The 20,640-nt window shown below is 31.6% G+C and overlaps 1 protein-coding gene across 1 annotated transcript; it reads left to right on the forward strand.

Moving 5' to 3' along the window:
* The first annotated feature begins 10,807 nt into the window (after positions 1 to 10,807).
* On the forward strand, positions 10,808 to 16,866 carry LOC107950593 (RNA-binding protein 39). The gene is made up of 13 exons (XM_041089710.1): positions 10,808 to 11,718; positions 12,111 to 12,189; positions 12,320 to 12,376; positions 12,929 to 12,984; positions 13,843 to 14,074; positions 14,414 to 14,500; positions 14,611 to 14,688; positions 14,839 to 14,922; positions 15,147 to 15,211; positions 15,283 to 15,478; positions 15,578 to 15,666; positions 16,417 to 16,531; positions 16,618 to 16,866. Exons 1-13 carry the CDS (start codon positions 11,153 to 11,155, stop codon positions 16,651 to 16,653), a joined length of 1,740 nt encoding a protein of 579 aa, XP_040945644.1. The 5' UTR covers positions 10,808 to 11,152; the 3' UTR covers positions 16,654 to 16,866.
* Positions 16,867 to 20,640: the final 3,774 nt, after the last annotated feature.

Genomic DNA, 20,640 nt, shown 5'->3' on the forward strand with positions numbered 1-20,640 from the left:
GTAAACAAGGTCAATGTCGTGACACTGGGAAGTGGGTGTCGCAACACTAACTACTGTCGCGACACCAAAAACAGATTACTCTAATTACATGTCCAATGTCACGATATTTATTTCTGATGTCGCGACACTGAAAACAGATTACCCAAAACATGTTTGAAACATCTAAAACCAAGTTTAAATTATCATCAATCATTCCATATCACATTTAAACATTATAAAACATAAATCTCCATCAAAACATCATATAATTCCACATATAAATCAATCAAATTTTAACTAAATTTGTAAGGTTAACAAAATGATCAAGATCCTTCAAGTATTTTCACTAGAAATATTGCCCATATGTTTTGCATTAACCTGTGTACATACCATGATCTATAACCAAAAGATCAAAATCATACTCTCTTTCAAGCTTTGATATGTGATGAGTTGAGATAGTATCTTCACTTTAGAGTTTCAACTCGAGTCTCGACCTACGTGTTGAAAAATAATGCGTTAAGCTTATAAAAACTTAGTAAATACATCAAGAATTAAACTTACCATTGAAAGTAACCAATGTTAACATATAAATTTATGAATCAATTCAAACATACAATGAAGTTAATAGAGAATAACTATAGTGAAATCTCAAACTATCATTTTATAAGCCACTTACCAATTTCACTATTAAGTTCACTTACCATTAAATTTTTAGCCCAACCATAGGCTCAATAAAACACGTAGGATATGCAGAATGAACACTGAATCAATTGCACAAAGGTGCATACACTATCTTACACTGAAGTGTAAAATTAATGAACTGCATCAAATTGCCATTGTCACTACCATTGAAGTGCGAAATTATTGAATTGCACCGGAGTGCCATTATCACTAACACACATGAAAATTTCCTAATGGCATTCCATCTGTATCCTACTATTTCACATATTGTTTACATGGGCATTTATACATTAAATTTACTCAATAATTAAAAACAATTTAAACTTTACACCTTTTACAATATAATCCTTATTAACACAAAAATTCACTATACTTTATAATTCCACTATAATATTACTTTTTGTCTATTCACTAATATATCACACTTCGTTCAATCCCTAATCAATATTTTAGTTCGCATGTCTCATTTTGCACACTTTACAATTTAGTTTCTTCTTACTACTATTTCAATATACCAAATTTATTCATTTTGAAAGTAAAATCTAATTCATTTTTTCACTACTCATTCATCAACTTTTATACATATAATCTTGAATATTCACATACAAATTAATTTTATAATCATTTTAATATGACTTGCACTTAATTTAAGTTAGGTAAAGTAAAATTCTTCAAGTACTTACAATTAAGTATTTGGATGAGCTTCTTTCTTCTTCTTTCACTTTTTTCTACTTCTTTCCCCTTGTTAAGACATTGTTGGTCACCTCTCGTCTCTTTCTCTTCATTGACATATCATAGACATACAAGATTTAATATCAAAATAATAATCACATATCATTTCCATGCACTTTTAATGAAATAAACATAAAATTCTTAAAGAAAACTCATAATCCTTACATCGAACTTTTACCAAATCCCTAACTTTACTTTTCTCTCTCCTCTAATGCGATCATTAATTAACTTTACAAGAAACTTAGCTTGCTATGAGGTTGCACTGTTGACCTTATGATACGAGCCAATGAGGTGACACTCAAGGGGCTGTTTTTCCTAGTGGTCCAATCACTTGAAGCAAGGCACGACAATTAAAATCAAAGATGAATGCTTTTGTCCAAGACTTTGTTGCTACAAATTTAAGTCATCATGTTCGTAATGTTGACAAATACGGGAATGCAATTCACTGGACCAATCTTGGAATAGTGAAAGCCTATAAATTGGTGGATTAATCTTTTATGTATCTTATTATTATTATTATTTACTTAATTGTCATTGGTTGGGACACATCATTTATGAGTTAAGTAATTTTATTGGTTAGGTTATTATTTATTTATTTTCTTAGATAATTTTAAAGAGTTTTTATTAGGATTCAATTACTCTTAAAAGAGTTTTATTAGGATTCAATTACTCTTATAAATTTCCTATAAATAGGCTTGCTTTCTACACATTGGAGGGGGAATAAAAAGAGAATATTTGTTTTCTTCCAAATTTGTGTGAGGAAAATTTTTGAAAGTAGAGTGATTCTTCTCTTGCTATTTAGTTTGGAGTTTGTTACTTTTGAGGGTATTTCAGAGTTACAAATATTCAAATTTCTTTCCCGTTCATCGGTGTTTCTAGAGGTTCTTCTTCTAGGGGTTTCGTAGGGAGTCGCTCAACCATTGGCGTTTTTGGTTACAAGTTAACCAAGGGTTCCATAGGGCAAATCTATCCTTTTATTATTATTATTTAACTAATTTTATTTATTCTCGTTTTATTTCTAATTTGTGTTTCTCTTGTGTCTAGATCCGGGATTTCCGCATCACCTTACTAAGAATCTATGGAAGAAATTTGAAGCTTTTAAACTTGAGGTGGTTAGAAATGGTGGAAATGACTAAAATTAAAGAAAAGGAAATTTGGTTTCCTTAATAAATGGGGTGCCGTGAAAAGAAAAGAGATAAAGATAGGGGAGATTTCTACATCTTTTTATAGCAAATATCTATTTGATTTAATATTTAATATTTTTAATATTATTTAATTTAAAAAATCTAAACATCATCATATACATCTAGTGGCCCACAATTAGTTTCAATCTCATCCATAATTCACAACACTCTCTTGGCTTTATTGCACTTCTAATCTAATTTTTACACCCCGACACTTTTCACATTATTGCGGTTTAGTCAATACCCCAATTTAATTTCTCTCAATTCAAAAGTCTTTTTAATTTCCTATGGTATCTGACTACCTTCTCCTCTAATCACTCATGATTCTTATTTATTCTAATTTTATTAGTTTTACTTTGAATGTTATAGTGTTAGATTTGGTGCCTTAAGAACAGTATTGTCATCTATGTACACTTGTAATTTTTTCAAACATAATGGTTAATAAAATTACTCATGAATTACATTAATACCCTTTGTATATTGTGCTCGTGTTGTTTTTGCATGTAAAGCAAAATAGAAGCAAATATTGGCTCATTGATTATCTAATGTTTAACTAATACTAAGTGATATTATGTGGTTGGATTGTAATACAAAAAGACAACTTATATCAGTAGACAAACCTAAATATGTCATTAGTCTAATAAAAAATGAACAAACCGATTAAAAGACTAATATGTCATCTAACAAGTCTAATTAGGGAGATGTCTTATCTTGGGCATCGAAGCAGACGATTCCCAGTAGATAGAGATATAGATGTGATTGACTGGACTAACAGTACATTGGACTGGACCCAATAAGAATAAATCCTGAATCTGTTGATGGATTTATTCACTTGTGACATTCATAGTACGACAACCTTAATCCTGAGTGGATGACGAACTATGTATGCATTACTCGTATACTTTGATGTAAGTAAAAGCCTGAGTTCAAATAGATAAGGAAGTGAAAGCTGGTGCGTTGGGTATATGACTTTTGCAATATGTAGCGCCATTTACAATAGTGGAATTCATAGCTCGAGATATGAATAAATGCTATCATTTCATTGACATTACATAGTAGATGAAAAGAAAACATGGTCGCGGGTCGTTCGTCTTTATGATGAATGACTTGATTGTTATTTGATAACAATTGACTTTTCATGAAGGAATATGTAAAGATTACCATGAGATAAAATATAATCATATCGGGAGAACGAATTTATCCCAAAGAGGTTAATGATATATAAAGGTAACACACTTATGATAAGGTTATTGGATGAGCACTGATCGAGTTGCTTTCGTAATGGTATATCATTTGGGAGAGCTAAGTCACGATACTACAGTGGAATAACTTTGTGACTAAATGAGTTTATAATTAATAGGCGGAAATTTAAAATTTAATTATAAATAATTTGAGCCCTACTCACATATGTCCAATCGGTCCATCCGTTAGCTCGTTGAAATTAGAAATGAATTGCATGTTAAATCAAATGAACAAAAAATGGTAAAGTTAGAGAAATGAGAACATTTGGAAATGAATGTGATTTTCTCACTAAGTATGGAAATGACTTAAGAATTAATTTATAGTTTTTCAAATAAATAAATAATTAATTAACTGAAGTTTGAAAATATAATTAAATTAATTGGTCATAGTGAATTTGTTGAATGTAGATAAATTATTTAATTGAGAAATTAATTTATGATGTTTATTTTGAGAAATAAAAAAAACGTGTATTGGTTTGATTGAATTATAAATTATTAGTTAAAAGTCCAAGAACTACTTATAATTGGACTCGATACGAGAGAGGCCCAAAATCTCCTCATGATACGTGAGAGACCCAAAAACTCCTCATGATACGGGAAAGGCCCAAAAACTCCTTATGTTAAATACACGAGATGATAAACCCTAGTATATTTAACTAGGGTTGCCACCCCCCAATCCCAGTTAAACTGAGATTTTGCTTTTCTATTGAAATATACTTCTACTAATTCAACAATGGTTTCACTTTTTCTCCCTATAAATAGATGGTACTTGTAGGGTTAAAGATACAATTTTGATATATTGTTATTCTACTCGAAAATAGTGAGAATTTATTTTCTAATTATAAATTCTATTTTATGAAATAACAATTCTACCAGTTTCATTTGAGCACACACTCAAAGCAATTCGTAGAATGATAATAGCGGAGAAGGTCGTATGGTTGAAAATCAAGAATGGCAATAATCCGTTTAGTTGAAAACACAAGTGCGATTTTGGTAAAATGGTTTACTGCTAAAAATATCACAAACCGACTTGGTTTTCAAAATTTTAATTTTTCATTGTGTAAGAAAACCGTATTCGAATCAGATTTTTTCTAACATATAGCACGTGAAAATTTGAAATAATACTATTTTCATCTCAGTGGGTGTTAAGGATGTTACAAACAAAACTTAACCACCACCTTTATCACTCTTCCTTGCCATTTGGTGGCCTTTTTTTTCTCATTCTAAAACGAAGCCCATTCTTCTCCATTCTCTTCATTGGTTCAAACCCCTAGAGAAATCACTTGAAACCAATTTCACCACATGAATGAATGAACTCCGACTTGGCCTTTTTTGCCATCAAATCGAGTTTGACACTGGACCACCGCCTACTTTCATCCTTATAAGCCTCACCGCCATTTGAATCCCACAATGGAGGTCCAAAATCTCTCCAACATTGCAAGATTCAAGGCGTTCTCCTTCTTTTTTAATTTCTCTTATTCTTTTTTTTGATTTGACTTACTTATTTTGTATTTTGCAGGTTTCTTGTTTGGACTTAAAGAAAGCTCTTTTTTTGTGGGAGGGGTTGATGGTTGCTAGTTTGAAGGCTTGAGTATGATGAGGTTCTAGTAGAGAAAGGGAGCTGTATGTGGAGCATAGTTGATAGGATGGCGACTAATAGGCAGAAATGGCCTTTAATAGTGGTGTTTGGGTGACTTTGACCTGACCAACATGTGTAGGGTCTTATGGACCAAATTCTAATTTTTTGCAAAATATTGAGGGTATTTTTTAAAATTTCTATTACTTTTATATTTTTAATTAATAAAAATATAGTTACATATGTTCATAATTATAACTTAGAAACTAATGGATTATTTATGGTTGCGCCCATCTTTTTATCAAAATTTGATCAAGTTCAATCAACCAATATATCTATGAACTTTGAAACATGTTTTGGGATCAGGCTTATCATAAAATATTGATTTAATTTTAGATAAAATTTGATTATTACACAACTCATGAGATATATGTAATACCCCGAAAATTACTATAGTAAGAAAGTAAGATAATATTCCTGATATAGAAAAATAAGGAAATAAAGTGATAAAAAGGGTAATTTTGAGTTATGTCAACACTGGGAAGTATATTATGACATATTAATTCAAGAAAGGATTAAATCACAAAAGTGAGAAAAGTTTTGTTGCCTAAGAGTAAATACTCAAAATTTGAGGGGTTAAAGGTAAATACAAAAAAGTTGAAGGACCAATAGTGTAAATATTTTAATGGTGGAATAATCTAGAAACTAAGGAAAATGGATGAATTAGGACCAAATTGAAAATGTAAAGAATTTTGAGGGACTAAATTACAATTTTACCAAATTAAGTGATGACTCAAGGATGAAATTTTAAAAGATTATAAAGGGCAAAATGGTCAATTAGAGAGAGAGAATTCTAGAAGGTAATGATGATGTTGGTGATATTTTTAATTAATTAATTAGATAAATGTTATTTACTTAATATTTTATTAAGATTTTTAGTATTATTTTATTATTAAATGATTAATATAAAAGGGAGGAAAGATGAAGAGAAATCATCATCTTTCCCATGCATTTCACGTTAGAAGAGAAGAGAAGAAAGAAAGTTTTGCTTTCTTTACAATTTGGTCCTTCCACCAAAAAATTACCATTTTCACCTAGAAATCAAAAGAATTTCCATAGCCATCAAGAGAGAAAGATAACAAGAAGACTATGGGGAGCTAGAATATCAAGTTAGATTCAAGTAATAGAAGCTGGAGGAGAGAGAAAATCAAGTTAAAGGTTGAAACCAATAGGACAAGGTAAGAACATCAAGATTTCAACATATTTTTAAGTGTGATATTATTGAAAAAGTATGGAAATGATGTTATAGTAGAGTTTTCTTATATAAGGTCTTATGTTTTTGATATATTAGTGAAGGAAAATAAGAGAAAGTGATGAGAAATATTATAGAGAAAGGGAATAAGGGTGTTATAAATTTAGTAATCAACATTTTGCACTAAACAGTTTTGGACAGTAGCAGTAGGTTAAATTTGAAAAATCACCATAAATCGTGGAAATCAAATTAGAGTATGAATAAAATATGAAATTAAATCTTATTGAGTCTAGTTTCTCATAGAATAAATGGTGTAAGTAATGGAATTGTAAATCATGAGATATAATAAATTTTGTGAGACAATGTCAGAATGAATTCGGGTTCCCCTATTCTGAATTGGAAAAATAATTAAAAATTGTAAACAAATAATTATGGGTTATAATTTATATTTTTAAAATCCTTAATGAGTCTATTTTCAAGAGAAACAAACGACAACATCATTCAAAGAGATAATTAATTTTTAGTGAAGAGGGGTCGGAACTGTCAAACAATGAAATAGGGGAAAATTTAAAGAATAAACTGTACTTATTGGTTAAACTAAAACTTCTGAAAATTTTATAGTAAGAAGACATGTGAGTCTAGTTTCAGAGAAAATTAACGGTTCTCAATTCGAAGTTACGTAGCTCAAGATATAAATAATTTTGTGACTATGACTCAAGTGGACAACTTTGAATGAACAAATAAATAAATAGTGAAATTATAGATAATGTGACATATAAGCATGTTATATACATTAAGGATGTGGAATGGAGAGGAGGAGGAGGAAAATATATGATTATTCAACTAGCATGAGTTTTCATTAAAATGGCTAATTTGCATGTTTTAGGTTTAGGGACTAAATTGAATGAAAGTAATATTTTAAGGGTAAATTTGTAACAATGTCAAAAAGTGACCAAATTGCATGAAATGAATTGTTTTATTATTTAAATTAATAAATTGAATGAAATATTAATTTAGATCAAGATTGGGTGGAAATTTGAGGAAAATAGAAAATTTCTAAAATGTCCCTTAATTCTAGTATTTTTGCAATTTAGCCTGGTAAGTTCGTATAACTTAAATTATATTCTTAAATACCTGAAATGTTTGTTATTGATGGATCCCTGAAAAGGAATTGAAGGTAAAAATGATCTAGCCTGGACAGGTGATCATATCTTGATATAGCCCTCGTGAAGAATATGTGGAAAATAGATTTAGCCTGGACGGGTAATCCGAATTAGGGTCTGAATTTAGCCTGGACTGGTAATTCAGATCCAAGCTCATTAGAGTAATTGTCATTGCAGGGGATTTAGCTTGGACTGGTAACCCCGACAATACTCTATGAGTTTATATTACAGGGGATTTAGCCTGGACTGGTAATCCTGCTGTAAGGATGAGGTTCGCGAGAGTGTGCTCTCTGAAATGGAAATGTGCGCACATGAATATGAATTGACGGACTCGGATTTGTACACTTAGGTGTACCCATGAAAATCTATCGAAATTTTGAGAAATTCAACGGGATAAATATGGAAAAATAATAAGGAAATGGAAATCATGGTATTGATGAGCTCACCAATCTTGGTATATATATTATTGATACATGGAAATTATTGAACTAACTTGAATGTTGAGTTTATGCATGTTAGGGGAATAATGCATTGAATGGCATGTATAAGTTAAATTGGCCAACGTTAGCTCATTAATGTTTTGATTTTGATTGATTTTAAATATGAATGCTTGATGAAATGAAATGTCTGTAAATTAATTTGTAAACTCCGGTAATGCTCTATAATCTTATTCTGGCAATAGATACGGGTTAGGGGTGTTACAATATAATTTCTATACACATTAGTGAAAAGACATTTGAAATAACAGGAGTGACAATAATTTTTGTAACTATTGTTAATATTCTCGTCATAAGCAAATTAGTTATCGTAACTATTTTTCTTGTTAGAAATTTAATTCAAAGTAAAAAAATATGTCACCGTAGAAAAATTATTATGACAATTTATGTTCATCAGAATTGCTTACGATTTTAGTGTAAAAAAATTGGTCACAAAAATTAAATAATTGTAACCATTTAATTTTGCCACAATTGCTTACAATTTTAGTGTCGAAAATTTATCACAAAAAAGTTGAATATATGTGACCATTTATTACCGTCACAAGTACTTATAGTTTTAGTGTAAACAATTTGGTCACAAAAGGTTAAATATGTGTGTGACCATTTTTTGTCACAGTTGCTTACAATTTTGGTGGCTAAAATTTGATAAAAAAAATACAATAATAAAAGAGAGTTCGTGAGACAACAACCATACATCAAATCAATAGCCTTAAAAAGAAAAATTTTCTTCGATATTTCAGAGATGAGAGCTCACTAGGAAATAAGAAATGGAGGCAAATGTTTTCTTCGTATACTATTTCAGGCTAGATGTTTTCTTTAGATACTATTTTAGGGTTTTATTTAGGGTAGGGTTAATAAAAGTAATTAACCAGGTCACTTACTTTTTACTAATTTTGGTTTAAGTTTTCCTTTAAAATAAAAGAAAATGCCATGTCATTAGCCTATGTGGAATTTTTGGTTTTAAAAAATATAGTTGGTAACTATTAAGTGGCATGTCAGCAGAATTAAAAGATAACTATGGTCAACAAAGAAACCATTGGTCAAAAGGTTTAATTGATGTAATTTTGTGGGGGACTTAATTGATTTTTTTACAAAAATTTGTGGGCTTTTCTACCCCTTTAGCAATTTTTTAGATTTATCTTGATATTTTTATTTTAAAAATATATATAATAATCACCTAAATGACATCCAATTAATTTTAAATGAAACCCTAATATAATATTAATCTAACACTAATCTCTAATGTTAATCTAATATTAGAAAAAGAAAAAGATTAAAAAAATTTGAAATTCTATCTTGCCATCTAATCGAACTTTAAAAAATAAACTCAAAAAAATTTATTTAAAAATTTCAATTAGGTATTAACTTGTTTATATGTTAAAAACATGTTGAAAGAAGGTGGGTTCAATTATTTTATTAAAATATTTTAATAGTGTTATTATAAGTGATTGAAGTTATTAATAATTAAAATTAAATGATGTAATATGATTAAATCAAAAGTTTATGATCTATAAGAAAGTTAAGGTTAAATTCAATGATCTATAATATAAACCATTTAATATACATGAGATTTATTGTCCATAAATGAGAATTAAAAGTTAAAATTTTTAATAGTAAGTTTAGTATTTTTTTCTATATTTAATTTGTTGGCACGTACGAGAAAATTTTTATAATAATTAAAGCAAAAAATAAAAAATATAGGGGTTAAATTGGAAAAAAATGTAAATGTTATAGGTTAAATTTATGATTGTATTTGTTTTTCTATTAGAATTAACTCTGTTGAATTTTTTTTTAAAATGACAAAAGCTATAAATGAATTGCTAAGGCTACTTCCTGCATCCCTCCCATTGCCCCTCGATGCTATTTGAGTTTTAATTTAATTGGTATTGTTGTTGTTAATGTGATAACTTAAAGGATATGAATTCGAGTGTGCTCGAGCGCGTAATATCATTGCATGTTATTTATTTTATTTTATTTTATATATAACTTAAAAGACATATAATAATTTTCTTAATTGTGATTATGAAATTAGAATTGCACTATTATCGACTGAACCATAAATAAAGTGATCAAGGGTAAAGTCAAAATTATTTAGAGTATTGAAATTAAATTATATATTTTTGAGAGGTTAAAGTATAATTTTATTATAATATCAACATTTTTAAGGAGGTTGAACATTAAAAATCAAAATAGAAATTTATCATATATATTAATATCTCATTTCAATTTTTTTAAAAGAACTAAAAGGTAAATATTTTATTTTTGGGTCCAGTTGACACTATCACCCTCGTTTGTCCTCAAAAGTGACATAATATTCTCGAGTTGGATTTTTAAACCACTTTTATCTCATTTTTCATTATATAAAAGAACACAAAAACTATACTACTAAATAATTAAAAAAAATATGTATATAGATTTACATTTATCTCATAAAAAAATTACGTTTATCTCTTAATTCATATTATTTACAAATTTAGGGATTTACCATTTTGTAGATGGTCTATGATGTTGAAGGCAAGTTATCTTTTATTCAATGGGCCAATAGGAGTCACTCGCTGCCACTGCATTGCTATGCTGTGCAACCTTGTACTTGTTTTATTTGATCTCCCATTCTCCATAGAAATTCTTCCCTTAAAAACCCACGGAGTCAATGCCAATTACACCCTAACCCCACTTCCCTCCCAGATTTCGACTTTTGGAGGACCAAATTAAACCCTAACTTCCCCAAACCCCCTCAATTGAAAGTTGAAACCTCCAACAAAACCCTAACTCCCCCCAAACCCTAGCCCTGCGATTCATAGACTTGAAGAGCAAGAGCTGAAATCTTCCAATTTTCGAGAATAATTAATGGATTTCGACGAGTACGAGTATTTGGAGAAAACCGTGGAGGAGCAGGAAGATTCGAAGAAGAAGACCAAAGACGGAGGAGGAGCGGGGGATAAGAGCGAGAGAAGCTATAGGAAGAGAGATAGCGAGAGAGATGAAGAGGATGATGAAGGCAAGAGCAGTAGCAAGAAATCGAGAAGCGGTCGCGAAGAGGACGACGAGGAGAGGCGAGATCGTGACAAAGATCGGCGTAGAAGCAGCCGCGATAGAGAAAGGGAAAGGGAGAGAGATAGGGATAGAGATTTAGAGAGGAGGAGCAGTAGAGGAAGGGAAAAGGAAAAAGATAGAGAAAGGGATAGGGAAAGAGAAAGGAGAGATAGGGATAAGGAGAAAGAGAAAGAGAAAGAGAGAGATAAGGAGAGGAGAGAGAGGGAAAAGGAGAGAGAGAGGAGGGAAAGGCAGAAGGAGAAGGAAAGGGAGAGCGAGAGGAGAGAGAGAAGCAGCAGTAGGTCGAGGAGGCACGAGAGTGAGCTCGAGCGAGAGAAGGAGCGGGACAGAGAACGTGACATTGACATCAGAGACAGCAGGTGCCCTTTTATCGTCTCTTCCTCTAAGCAAATTGTGTTTTGAGGCAATTCCGTTGTGTTTTTTGCAATCCAATTGTGTTGCCTTTTTATGATCTAAGTGAGTTCAAGAACATGGTGGGGGTGCTCATTGTTGAGACGACGTCTTCTTGGGAGAGAATTTCATGTTCTATTTTGATGTTTAAGAATTTATCCATCTCAGTGATTGATGTGGAAAGAAACATAGTGAGAGGGTTTTTTTTTTATTAGTTTGCATCTGTAGAACTATTGTGCCATTTGGATGGGCATGTTTGATATATGTGGATGGTATGCTGCTCTAAATTTGGAAAGACCAGTTTGCTAAGAGCAGGATTTTTGTGATATTCTAGATTATCTAATGAATATGTATGTTTCAGGAAATTTAAAGACAAGAAGGAAGCAACAGAGCCTGAAGCTGATCCTGAGAGGGACCAGAGAACCGTTTTTGCTTATCAGGTAGATGAATTCTGTTTTTTGTTTTCATCTTTGAAGGACTATTAGGCATAAATGTTATACCTATGTGTACAAACATGCATTTCCTTTCGCATTTATTGATTACTGTTGAATTTGAATTGGTTGATGGCAGATGCCTCTAAAAGCAACGGAGAGAGATGTCTATGAGTTCTTCTCAAAAGCAGGAAAGGTTAGTCAGGTTTAATTCGGTTATTTTTTTTTCTTAATGTGAAGGTTGTATGTAATATTTTCACCATAGCTTTCAAGTATGCCAGGAGTCCATATTAATCAGTTTGGAAAAAAGTTAATGCAAATGATTTTGAGAATACAAGTGTAAATTTGGAATTCTAGATTTGTTTCAATTAAAACTCATCATTTAGATTTCTGGTATGTGGCAATCTCATTTTGCATGGTCATCAATTTTGTTTCTTTTATGCCTTCATAGATTGGTGATAATAACTATAAATTGATGCATATATGCATATTATTGAGATACATCTACTTCCTCTTGCAGTATATGCTCCTTTGCCTTCAGTTACGAGTAGTATTATGAATTTGTTGTGTCTCAACATACTATACATGTGGGGTGAGTTAAAATCACATGTGTTAAAACAATATTTTCAGGAATCCTTTGATATGTCTTTTATGATAGCTTGAAAGTCTGGAATTTCCCGTTATATTTAATTTTTTGCAGCTACTGTTTTCTGTTTGATCTCATATTTATCTACATTATGATTTTCAGGTGAGGGATGTTCGGCTGATCATGGATAGGAACTCAAGACGATCAAAGGGAGTTGGGTATGTGCTTTTATGTTGAGCAAAGTTGTACTTTCTTTTGCAGTCTTGTTAAATAAGTATTCGCATCTATGCTTTCAAGAATCAAGTTTAACTGTATTCTTAAATTCACTAGCAATGCGATAATGATGAGGGATGATGGGAATTGCACTCATGTTTAATCAATTCATGCTGCGTTCGCAAGGTAGATGACATATACCTAAATTTTTTTCTTCTCCCAGAACTCTACTGTTTTGAATTTTCTATGCGTTAAGGTAACAGATAAAGATGAGTACCTTCGACCAATTCTTAGCTTGTTAATGGTTCTGATAAGGATTTAATGATACTTCTTCCAATTTAATCTAAATGTGGTTTTCCTTAGAGGACTTAAAACTCATTTGCAGGGCTTTTTCTTTTTTTATTCCCCTAATATGTTAGTTTTCAATTTTTTTTTTTTGCTTGTTGAGGTTGAACGTGAGGGGTTGGGATGATTTCTTGGTTCTTATCTTCATCTTTGATTTTGGTAGTTTTCAGAGTTAATTCTGTCATCTTAGTTATAGAGTATAACGTTAGAAGGTGGTTACTTCTGGCTTTTTATTATATATTAGGACAGGGCAACAATACAACCTCCTTTTTAAGTCCTGATGTGTTGCTTGGTTATCTTGGTGTATGATATCTATTCAGCTTTTCTAATCTTGTTTTGCTGAGCTAACGTATTTTTATCACATGAGACATCAGATTCAACAAAGATACTCAGCATGAGCTTTCTGCACTACAGTTTTCTTTCCCTACATCTATTTGCTTTATTCTTTGTAAGTTTTGATCATATTTTTCCCCTCATAATTTGAGAGAAACTAATTACAGCCACTGATGAAATTGTAGGTACATTGAGTTTTATGATGTGATGTCTGTTCCAATGGCAATAGCGTTGTCTGGTCAACTGCTTCTTGGTCAACCTGTGATGGTTAAACCTTCTGAGGCTGAAAAGAATCTTGTTCAGTCCAATACTTCTGGTGCAGGCACAGGAGGTGTTGCTGGGCCATATGGAGCTGTTGATAGAAAATTGTATGTGGGTAACCTGCACTTCAATATGACAGAAATGCAGCTTAGACAGGTAATAGGACAATTAGCTTACCAGCATAATCAGAAGTTACTGAGCTTTTATTTTGTTTATGAAAGATTTGTAATGATTTTCTTTTTATTCTTAAAATTTCTTTTCAATTGCTGACTGTAACTTGTTAAATGAAAATTTGTGGATGAAACACATTCCACAGAAGTTGCTTAGTAGTTTGGAAAGAGTTTCATGACTGTTTTGAGATGTATTTTATTCTCTGATCTGTTTCCTAATTGATACTGTCCAGTTTTATTTTTATCTTTGACTTGGTTATTATTATTTTAAAGGTACATGATTTTCATTCCAAACCCTTTTCTCATCATTATGTTAATGGCTCAGATATTTGAACCTTTTGGCCCAGTTGAGCTTGTACAACTACCACTTGACCTTGAGACTGGGCAGTGCAAAGGTTTTGGATTTGTTCAGGTAGTTAAAAGTTGAATTAAAATGTTTATTTTCATTACATTAATTATACAACTATTCCTTTGTACCAAAAAAAAAATATACATCTACTCATTTGTTGTTGTTCTTTACAGTTTGCTCAACTTGAACATGCAAAAGCAGCTCAAAGTGCATTGAATGGAAAGCTGGAGATTGCTGGTCGAACCATTAAGGTGGGCTTGTTAATTTCATGAGCTTTATAACAGTATTCAAAAGTACTCTAATCTCTGTTTCATTTATGTGTGTTTGTTCCTCTGTAACTGTTGCCGGCTTCTAATTGTAGTCTTTGAAATTAACATATTCGTGTTTATATTTGCAAATAGGTTTCTTCTGTTACTGATCATGTTGTTACCCAAGATACTGCAGCAAAATCTGCCGACTTCGATGATGATGAGGGTGGTGGCTTGGTAAGCTTGAATGCATATTATTGTATTGGTATCTTACAATTTCTAAACGATTTCAATGGCTGTTTTTAACATAAATTTTCAGCCAATTATAGAACGATATCTAAATAATTCTATGGTTGAAACAATTTCTTCCCAGATTGCCTCATTCTAATAGTTCTTAGGAAGTTTAAATTTTGTTTCTTGCTCTCTCTTTCTGCTTATTTTTCTCCTGTATTTTCATCCAGGCCTTGAATGCTCAGTCAAGGGCATTGCTTATGCGGAAGCTGGACCGCTCTGGTATCGCGACAAGGTTGGTTTTTACTTTTAAGTAGTCCTTTCCAATTTAATGTATAATATATCTAATGTAATAGTGATTGCCAGCATTACGGGCTCCCTTGGAGTACCCCTCCTTAATGGGTCAGCTCCGAGTCCACAGGCTGTTACTTTACCTGTTAATGGCCAAGCGGCATATCCAACACCAATTCTACCTCCAATCATGTCTACTACGGCCCTTGATTCTGTTGGCCAGCCCAGTGAATGTTTGCTGCTGAAGAATATGTTTGATCCTGCAACTGAGGTTTGAATTTTCTTTTGTTTAAACATGCTATTTCCTTGTTATCTTCTTTTTTTTTTATGGCTTGTACAAGGTAGTCATTTCCTGTAAGTTCTATTTCAGACGGAACCAGATTTTGATTTGGATATTAAAGAGGATGTCGAAGAAGAATGCAGCAAATATGGCAGGGTGAAGCATATATATGTAGACAAGTAAGCATTTTAGATAAACTAATATTTTGCAGTTGTTTTGTTTTGTAGTTGGCTTAATCATTGTGCTCTTCGGTCAAATCTATGCTTCCTTTATTTTACTTGATGACTTCGTTAATGCATAAATCATATGGCTTTGCTTAGTAGAGGGGAAAGAAAATTGGAAAGATGAAAATTAGTAGTAGAAAAACAGAAGGAAAATATATATATTTCTTTTGCATCAGAATTCCTTTTATGACGATCTTTTTTCTTATATATATAATTACTTATGGGAAGACATGCTTGGATTTTGGTGCTGAAATCTGTATCCTTCATTCAGGTGCTCTATAGACTGGAAATATAGGGCTATCAATCGAGGGGATCCTCACGATTTTTAAATCTATTAATCTATTTGTATTGTTTGATGAAACTATTGAGACATACATGTACAATATATGGTGAGTCATGTTCATAGTGCATACCTGGTGGTATATTCCTTTCCTGGCTAAACGGTAGGAATTCACATACTTCTGGTGGTAATTTCTGCATGCTTGACATCATTAGGTGCGGTCAATGCTTAATAATTTTGATCTGTCAGACTTCCCAATTCATTATGCTGAAGTATTTTTTGCCGAACATTTTCCCTTATTAAGTCAAACAAAAATGTTACTAAATTTGATGAGTAAAGATTTATTTGCTTTGCCTCTTCCCAACTGCAGTTTTAGTGTTTTTTTTTCTTCTTTTTCTACTTGTTATACTTTGTCTTTTGTACAGGAACAGTGCCGGATGCGTCTATCTGCGATTTGACTCCGCAGAAGCGGCAGGTAAAGCTCAACGTGCAATGCACATGAGGTGGTTTGCAGGCCGATCAATATCAGCCTTATTTATGGTAAGTTGTTTCCGACACATACATAGGTGGGTAGTTTTGTTATATATTTTATCATGAAATAACATTTTTCACAAAAATCGTTGCAGCAACCCCAGGAGTACGAAGCGAGGTTTAAATGCTGAAGCAGAAGCAATATTGGATTTGTTTGTTATGATATGATGTGTGTTGATGGGTGGTAGGGTATTACTTTTGAAGACGCGTTTTATTCTGCTGAGTTTAGAATTTTATTATTATAAGCATAGTACACAACGACCTAATTGTAAGATAAATGTTATTTGCTAACTCATTTTTTTGTTCTGTAATAACGATAGAATTTCGGATGTCTTTATGATTCATTCAGAAAGCTTTAATTTTTTAAGAGAGTTTAGGATAAGAATTTAAACGGAAAGGCTGATGGTGGGGAGCTTAGTAATTGGATAAGGGCTTGTGATAGATTTATTGAAAACAGTGGTGACAGTGATAATGATCAATTCTTATTGACTATAATCTATGGTGACGAGGTTGGTGCTTTTGTTGTGGTGAGGGACTAATCATGTATTTGGATTTAAAGTTAGTGGTGGAAGAGATGAATTATTAGTGAACCTCGACACCTCCTATCTTTAATTTTGCAACACCTATAACATTCGTTGTGGGACTAATTACAATAATTTAAAAATTAAATTTATACATTTCTTATTCATACTAGAGTAAATTTATGTCACATTTGATTTTAATATTATTCAACAACCTCAAAATCTAACCTATTAGGTATATGTCAAATTAAAATATGTATGAGGCCAGAATTATGGATTGAATGTTGACGCACTGGAATTTTGAATTAGATTTAACCTACGCACGGAGAAAACAATTTTTATGTTAAAACATTCAGTGGTATTTTTATAATTTAAGTTGATAATATTAATATTAACAATCCTACCTAAATAAATGTGTATATTTACATGTACATATCTACCATATGCTAATAACTTGAAGTTGCCAAGTTTACCATTCTCGATAATATACTTGTTATGTGAACAAAATCAACACTTCTTTCTTCAATACAATTCACAAAGATAATTCATTATACCCGTAATAATAATTTTAAACTAATTTGTAACTCCTTGTAATCTAACCGATTTACCAATTTGCAATCTAACCGATTTACCAATTTGCTTTCCTCTGGCAAAAAAACATACATTATTAGTATAACATATGTACAAGCATATAAGCATAGTTTATACCAAAATGACCCAACATTTAAGCCATGTCCTAAGATCATCAATTTGTTGTACAAATAATACATGTATCATATAACAATTTAGATGTAATACTCGTAGCCTGTTTCCGTCGTCAGATTAGGTTACTAAATGTTACTGTACAAAATAGAACCTTTAAATTCTATACAGAACAAGTAATTCAACTTAATTATAAATTCTAATATTTCATTCCAATCATAGCAAACATACACATCTGGGCATTAAGTCAAGCTATCAAAGTCCTAAAAATGATTTAAAAGAAATTAGGGATCGATAATAAATCAGAAAATTTTTAGAAAAACATGAAAAAAGTGTGAAAATAGGGGTCACAAGACTGTGTGGCTAGGTCGTGTGACATAGCCCAAACTGTGTGATTATCCACACGCTTGTGTGACTACTCCACACGCTTGTGTGCGTAGATCATGTAACTTTCTGTGACTGTGTGGCTCAGGGACACATGGCCGTGTCACCAGGCTGTGTAACTCTCTGTGCTCGTGTGAACCAATCTGCACCCAAAAATTTTAAGACACACGGCCGTGTGGCAACCTATGTCCAAGGCCGTGTGCTCCATAATTAGCCCCTAAAACAAGCCATTTAAAGATCAAACCTTGCCCAACAAGCTACTCCATTTGCAGACATACTCAATGGCCCTAAATACACTTCAAACATTCATAACATACCAATTCAATGAACTTAGATCTTCTAACCAACATTAGGGGTGTGCAAAATTCGGGTAAAACCGAAAAAATTCGATTAACCGACCGATTAACCGGTCGGGGGTCGGTTAATTATTTTTTGATTTTTCAGTTAACGGTTAGTTCGGTTCGAAACCGATCGTTTAACCGAAAAAAATTAATAAATACAATTATAATATATAAATAGGTCCACTATTCACCTAAACCCAATCCAAACCCAAGTATTCAACCCAACCCAACCCAATTACCCAACCCAACCCAATCATAAAAATTACAAATAATTTAATAAATAAAAATAAAATTCTAAAACTAAAATTAAAACTAAAGTCTAAAAGTCTAAAAATAATTTAATTATGTAGTGATTCAATTCGGTTAAGTAATTCGGGTAATTCGGTTAATTTAGGTAATTCAGTTAATTCGGTTAGTTCAGTTAATTTTTAACCAAAAATAAAAACATATAATTTTCGGTTAATTCGGTTAACCGATCGAATTAACCGAAAAAATTTCGGTTCGGTTAATTTTTTTTTAAAAATTTCGGTTCGCTTAACGGTTAAAGATTTTGAAAGGTCGGTTAATTCGGTTAATGTTATTTCGGGTCGGTTAACCGGTCGGTTAACCGAATGAACACGCCTAACCAACATACCATTCAAAGGCTTTCATACCAAAAAAAAATCCATTAAGAACAAAACTATAATGCCACTACTCAATCACCAAACTTAGATAAAATAGCTACCTAATGTCAACCATTATCAATCCATTTCACCATTTAAAATAAGCATATCAAAATAACCATTTATATATAACTTTTAATATATAAACAAACCAACTACACCATATATGCATCCAACCATTTACAAAAGTAACCAAAACACACAAAAACATAAATGACATTAAACCCAATACATACATTCCCACATCCTCACACCAATCAACCATATATAAACATACCTCAAGCTATATATTACAAAGTACTTAAATGTGACCAAAGGACATAAACTTGCCAAAGCACTATAAGTCCTAACAAACAAAATATATTCACAAAAGGCATATTCATACCAAGGATCATTAGCATATTCAAAAACTTCCATTATAAATAGTCCTATATATGCTATTTATAACCTTAGCTAAAATAACCAAAAACTACCAAAGTGATTGATGGATAGTGTGATAAGACTCCGATAAAATTCTAACCGATCGAGCTTCTGATGATCTACAAAACAGAGGAAAAACAAAAATGTAAGCGACTAGTACTTAGTAAGCTCGTATAAACTCAAACATAAACTTACCTTTTTAAACTAAATTTATAAAATATGCTTGACATAATTACCATGCTCATAAGCTTAATAAACTCCTATTTACCCCACCAAACTCACAAAAATAAGTAAGTTCATACATAATTCATATAACTTCAACCATATCATGAGTGAATTTCCATATACATACCATTCATCACATATTTATTTAGTTCTCTGTCAATCCATTTGCATTCATCAAATTTACCTTTTCATAAGATTATGAACAATCATCAATTTATATACATGCCTTTCCATTAACCTATACTTACCTGTTGAAACATCTAGAATTTCATCGGATACTTGGGAATACTCACACATAGTGTGCCTTTTTAAGTAATCGTAACCTTTCCTTTTCAATAGTGCTCACAGGAGCTGTAAAATGGGCCTGCTTACACAAGTTGTGGAGAATCTGCAACAAATGTAGGACCTCAGCCATGGTAGGACATTCAAGACCAGCACCCGAAACCGTATAACCCTAATGATATGTCATTTGTATCCTAAGAATTCTTAAGGTTCTAATGGGATTACTTAACTATCAATTGTTTAAACTATCGTGATATTTCAGAGTCAAATTATATTCAACATATTATAACAAATAATCAAACCAACTATAATTAATAATATTATAATTCATACGAACTTACCTCAATACCACGATCGTTTTAACAAAGTCGAAAACTAATCCAACACCTTAGCTTTACCTCGATTTAAGTCCGGTTGTTGCGTATCTTGATATAAATAATAATTTCATTCAATTAAGTACTTCAAATAACCTCAATTATTCAATTCAATCTATAATTCATATTATCATGAAAATACAAAATTACCCCTCCTATTTTAACTTTTTCACAACTTAGTTCTTAAACTCATAACTTGAAATTTCA

This window comes from Gossypium hirsutum, chromosome D03 (assembly GCF_007990345.1).
Source record: "Gossypium hirsutum isolate 1008001.06 chromosome D03, Gossypium_hirsutum_v2.1, whole genome shotgun sequence".
Lineage (NCBI taxonomy): Eukaryota > Viridiplantae > Streptophyta > Magnoliopsida > Malvales > Malvaceae > Gossypium > Gossypium hirsutum.

What these genes read in the sequence shown, in the direction of transcription:
- LOC107950593 (XM_041089710.1), top strand. Translation starts at nt 11,153, where the DNA reads ATGGATTTCGACGAGTACGAGTATTTGGAGAAAACCGTGGAGGAGCAG. An exon ending in GAACCGTTTTTGCTTATCAG is followed by an intron (nt 12,190 to 12,319) that starts GTAGATGAATTC and finishes GGTTGATGGCAG; the next exon opens with ATGCCTCTAAAAGCAACGGA. An exon ending in TGTTTGATCCTGCAACTGAG is followed by an intron (nt 15,479 to 15,577) that starts GTTTGAATTTTC and finishes GTTCTATTTCAG; the next exon opens with ACGGAACCAGATTTTGATTT.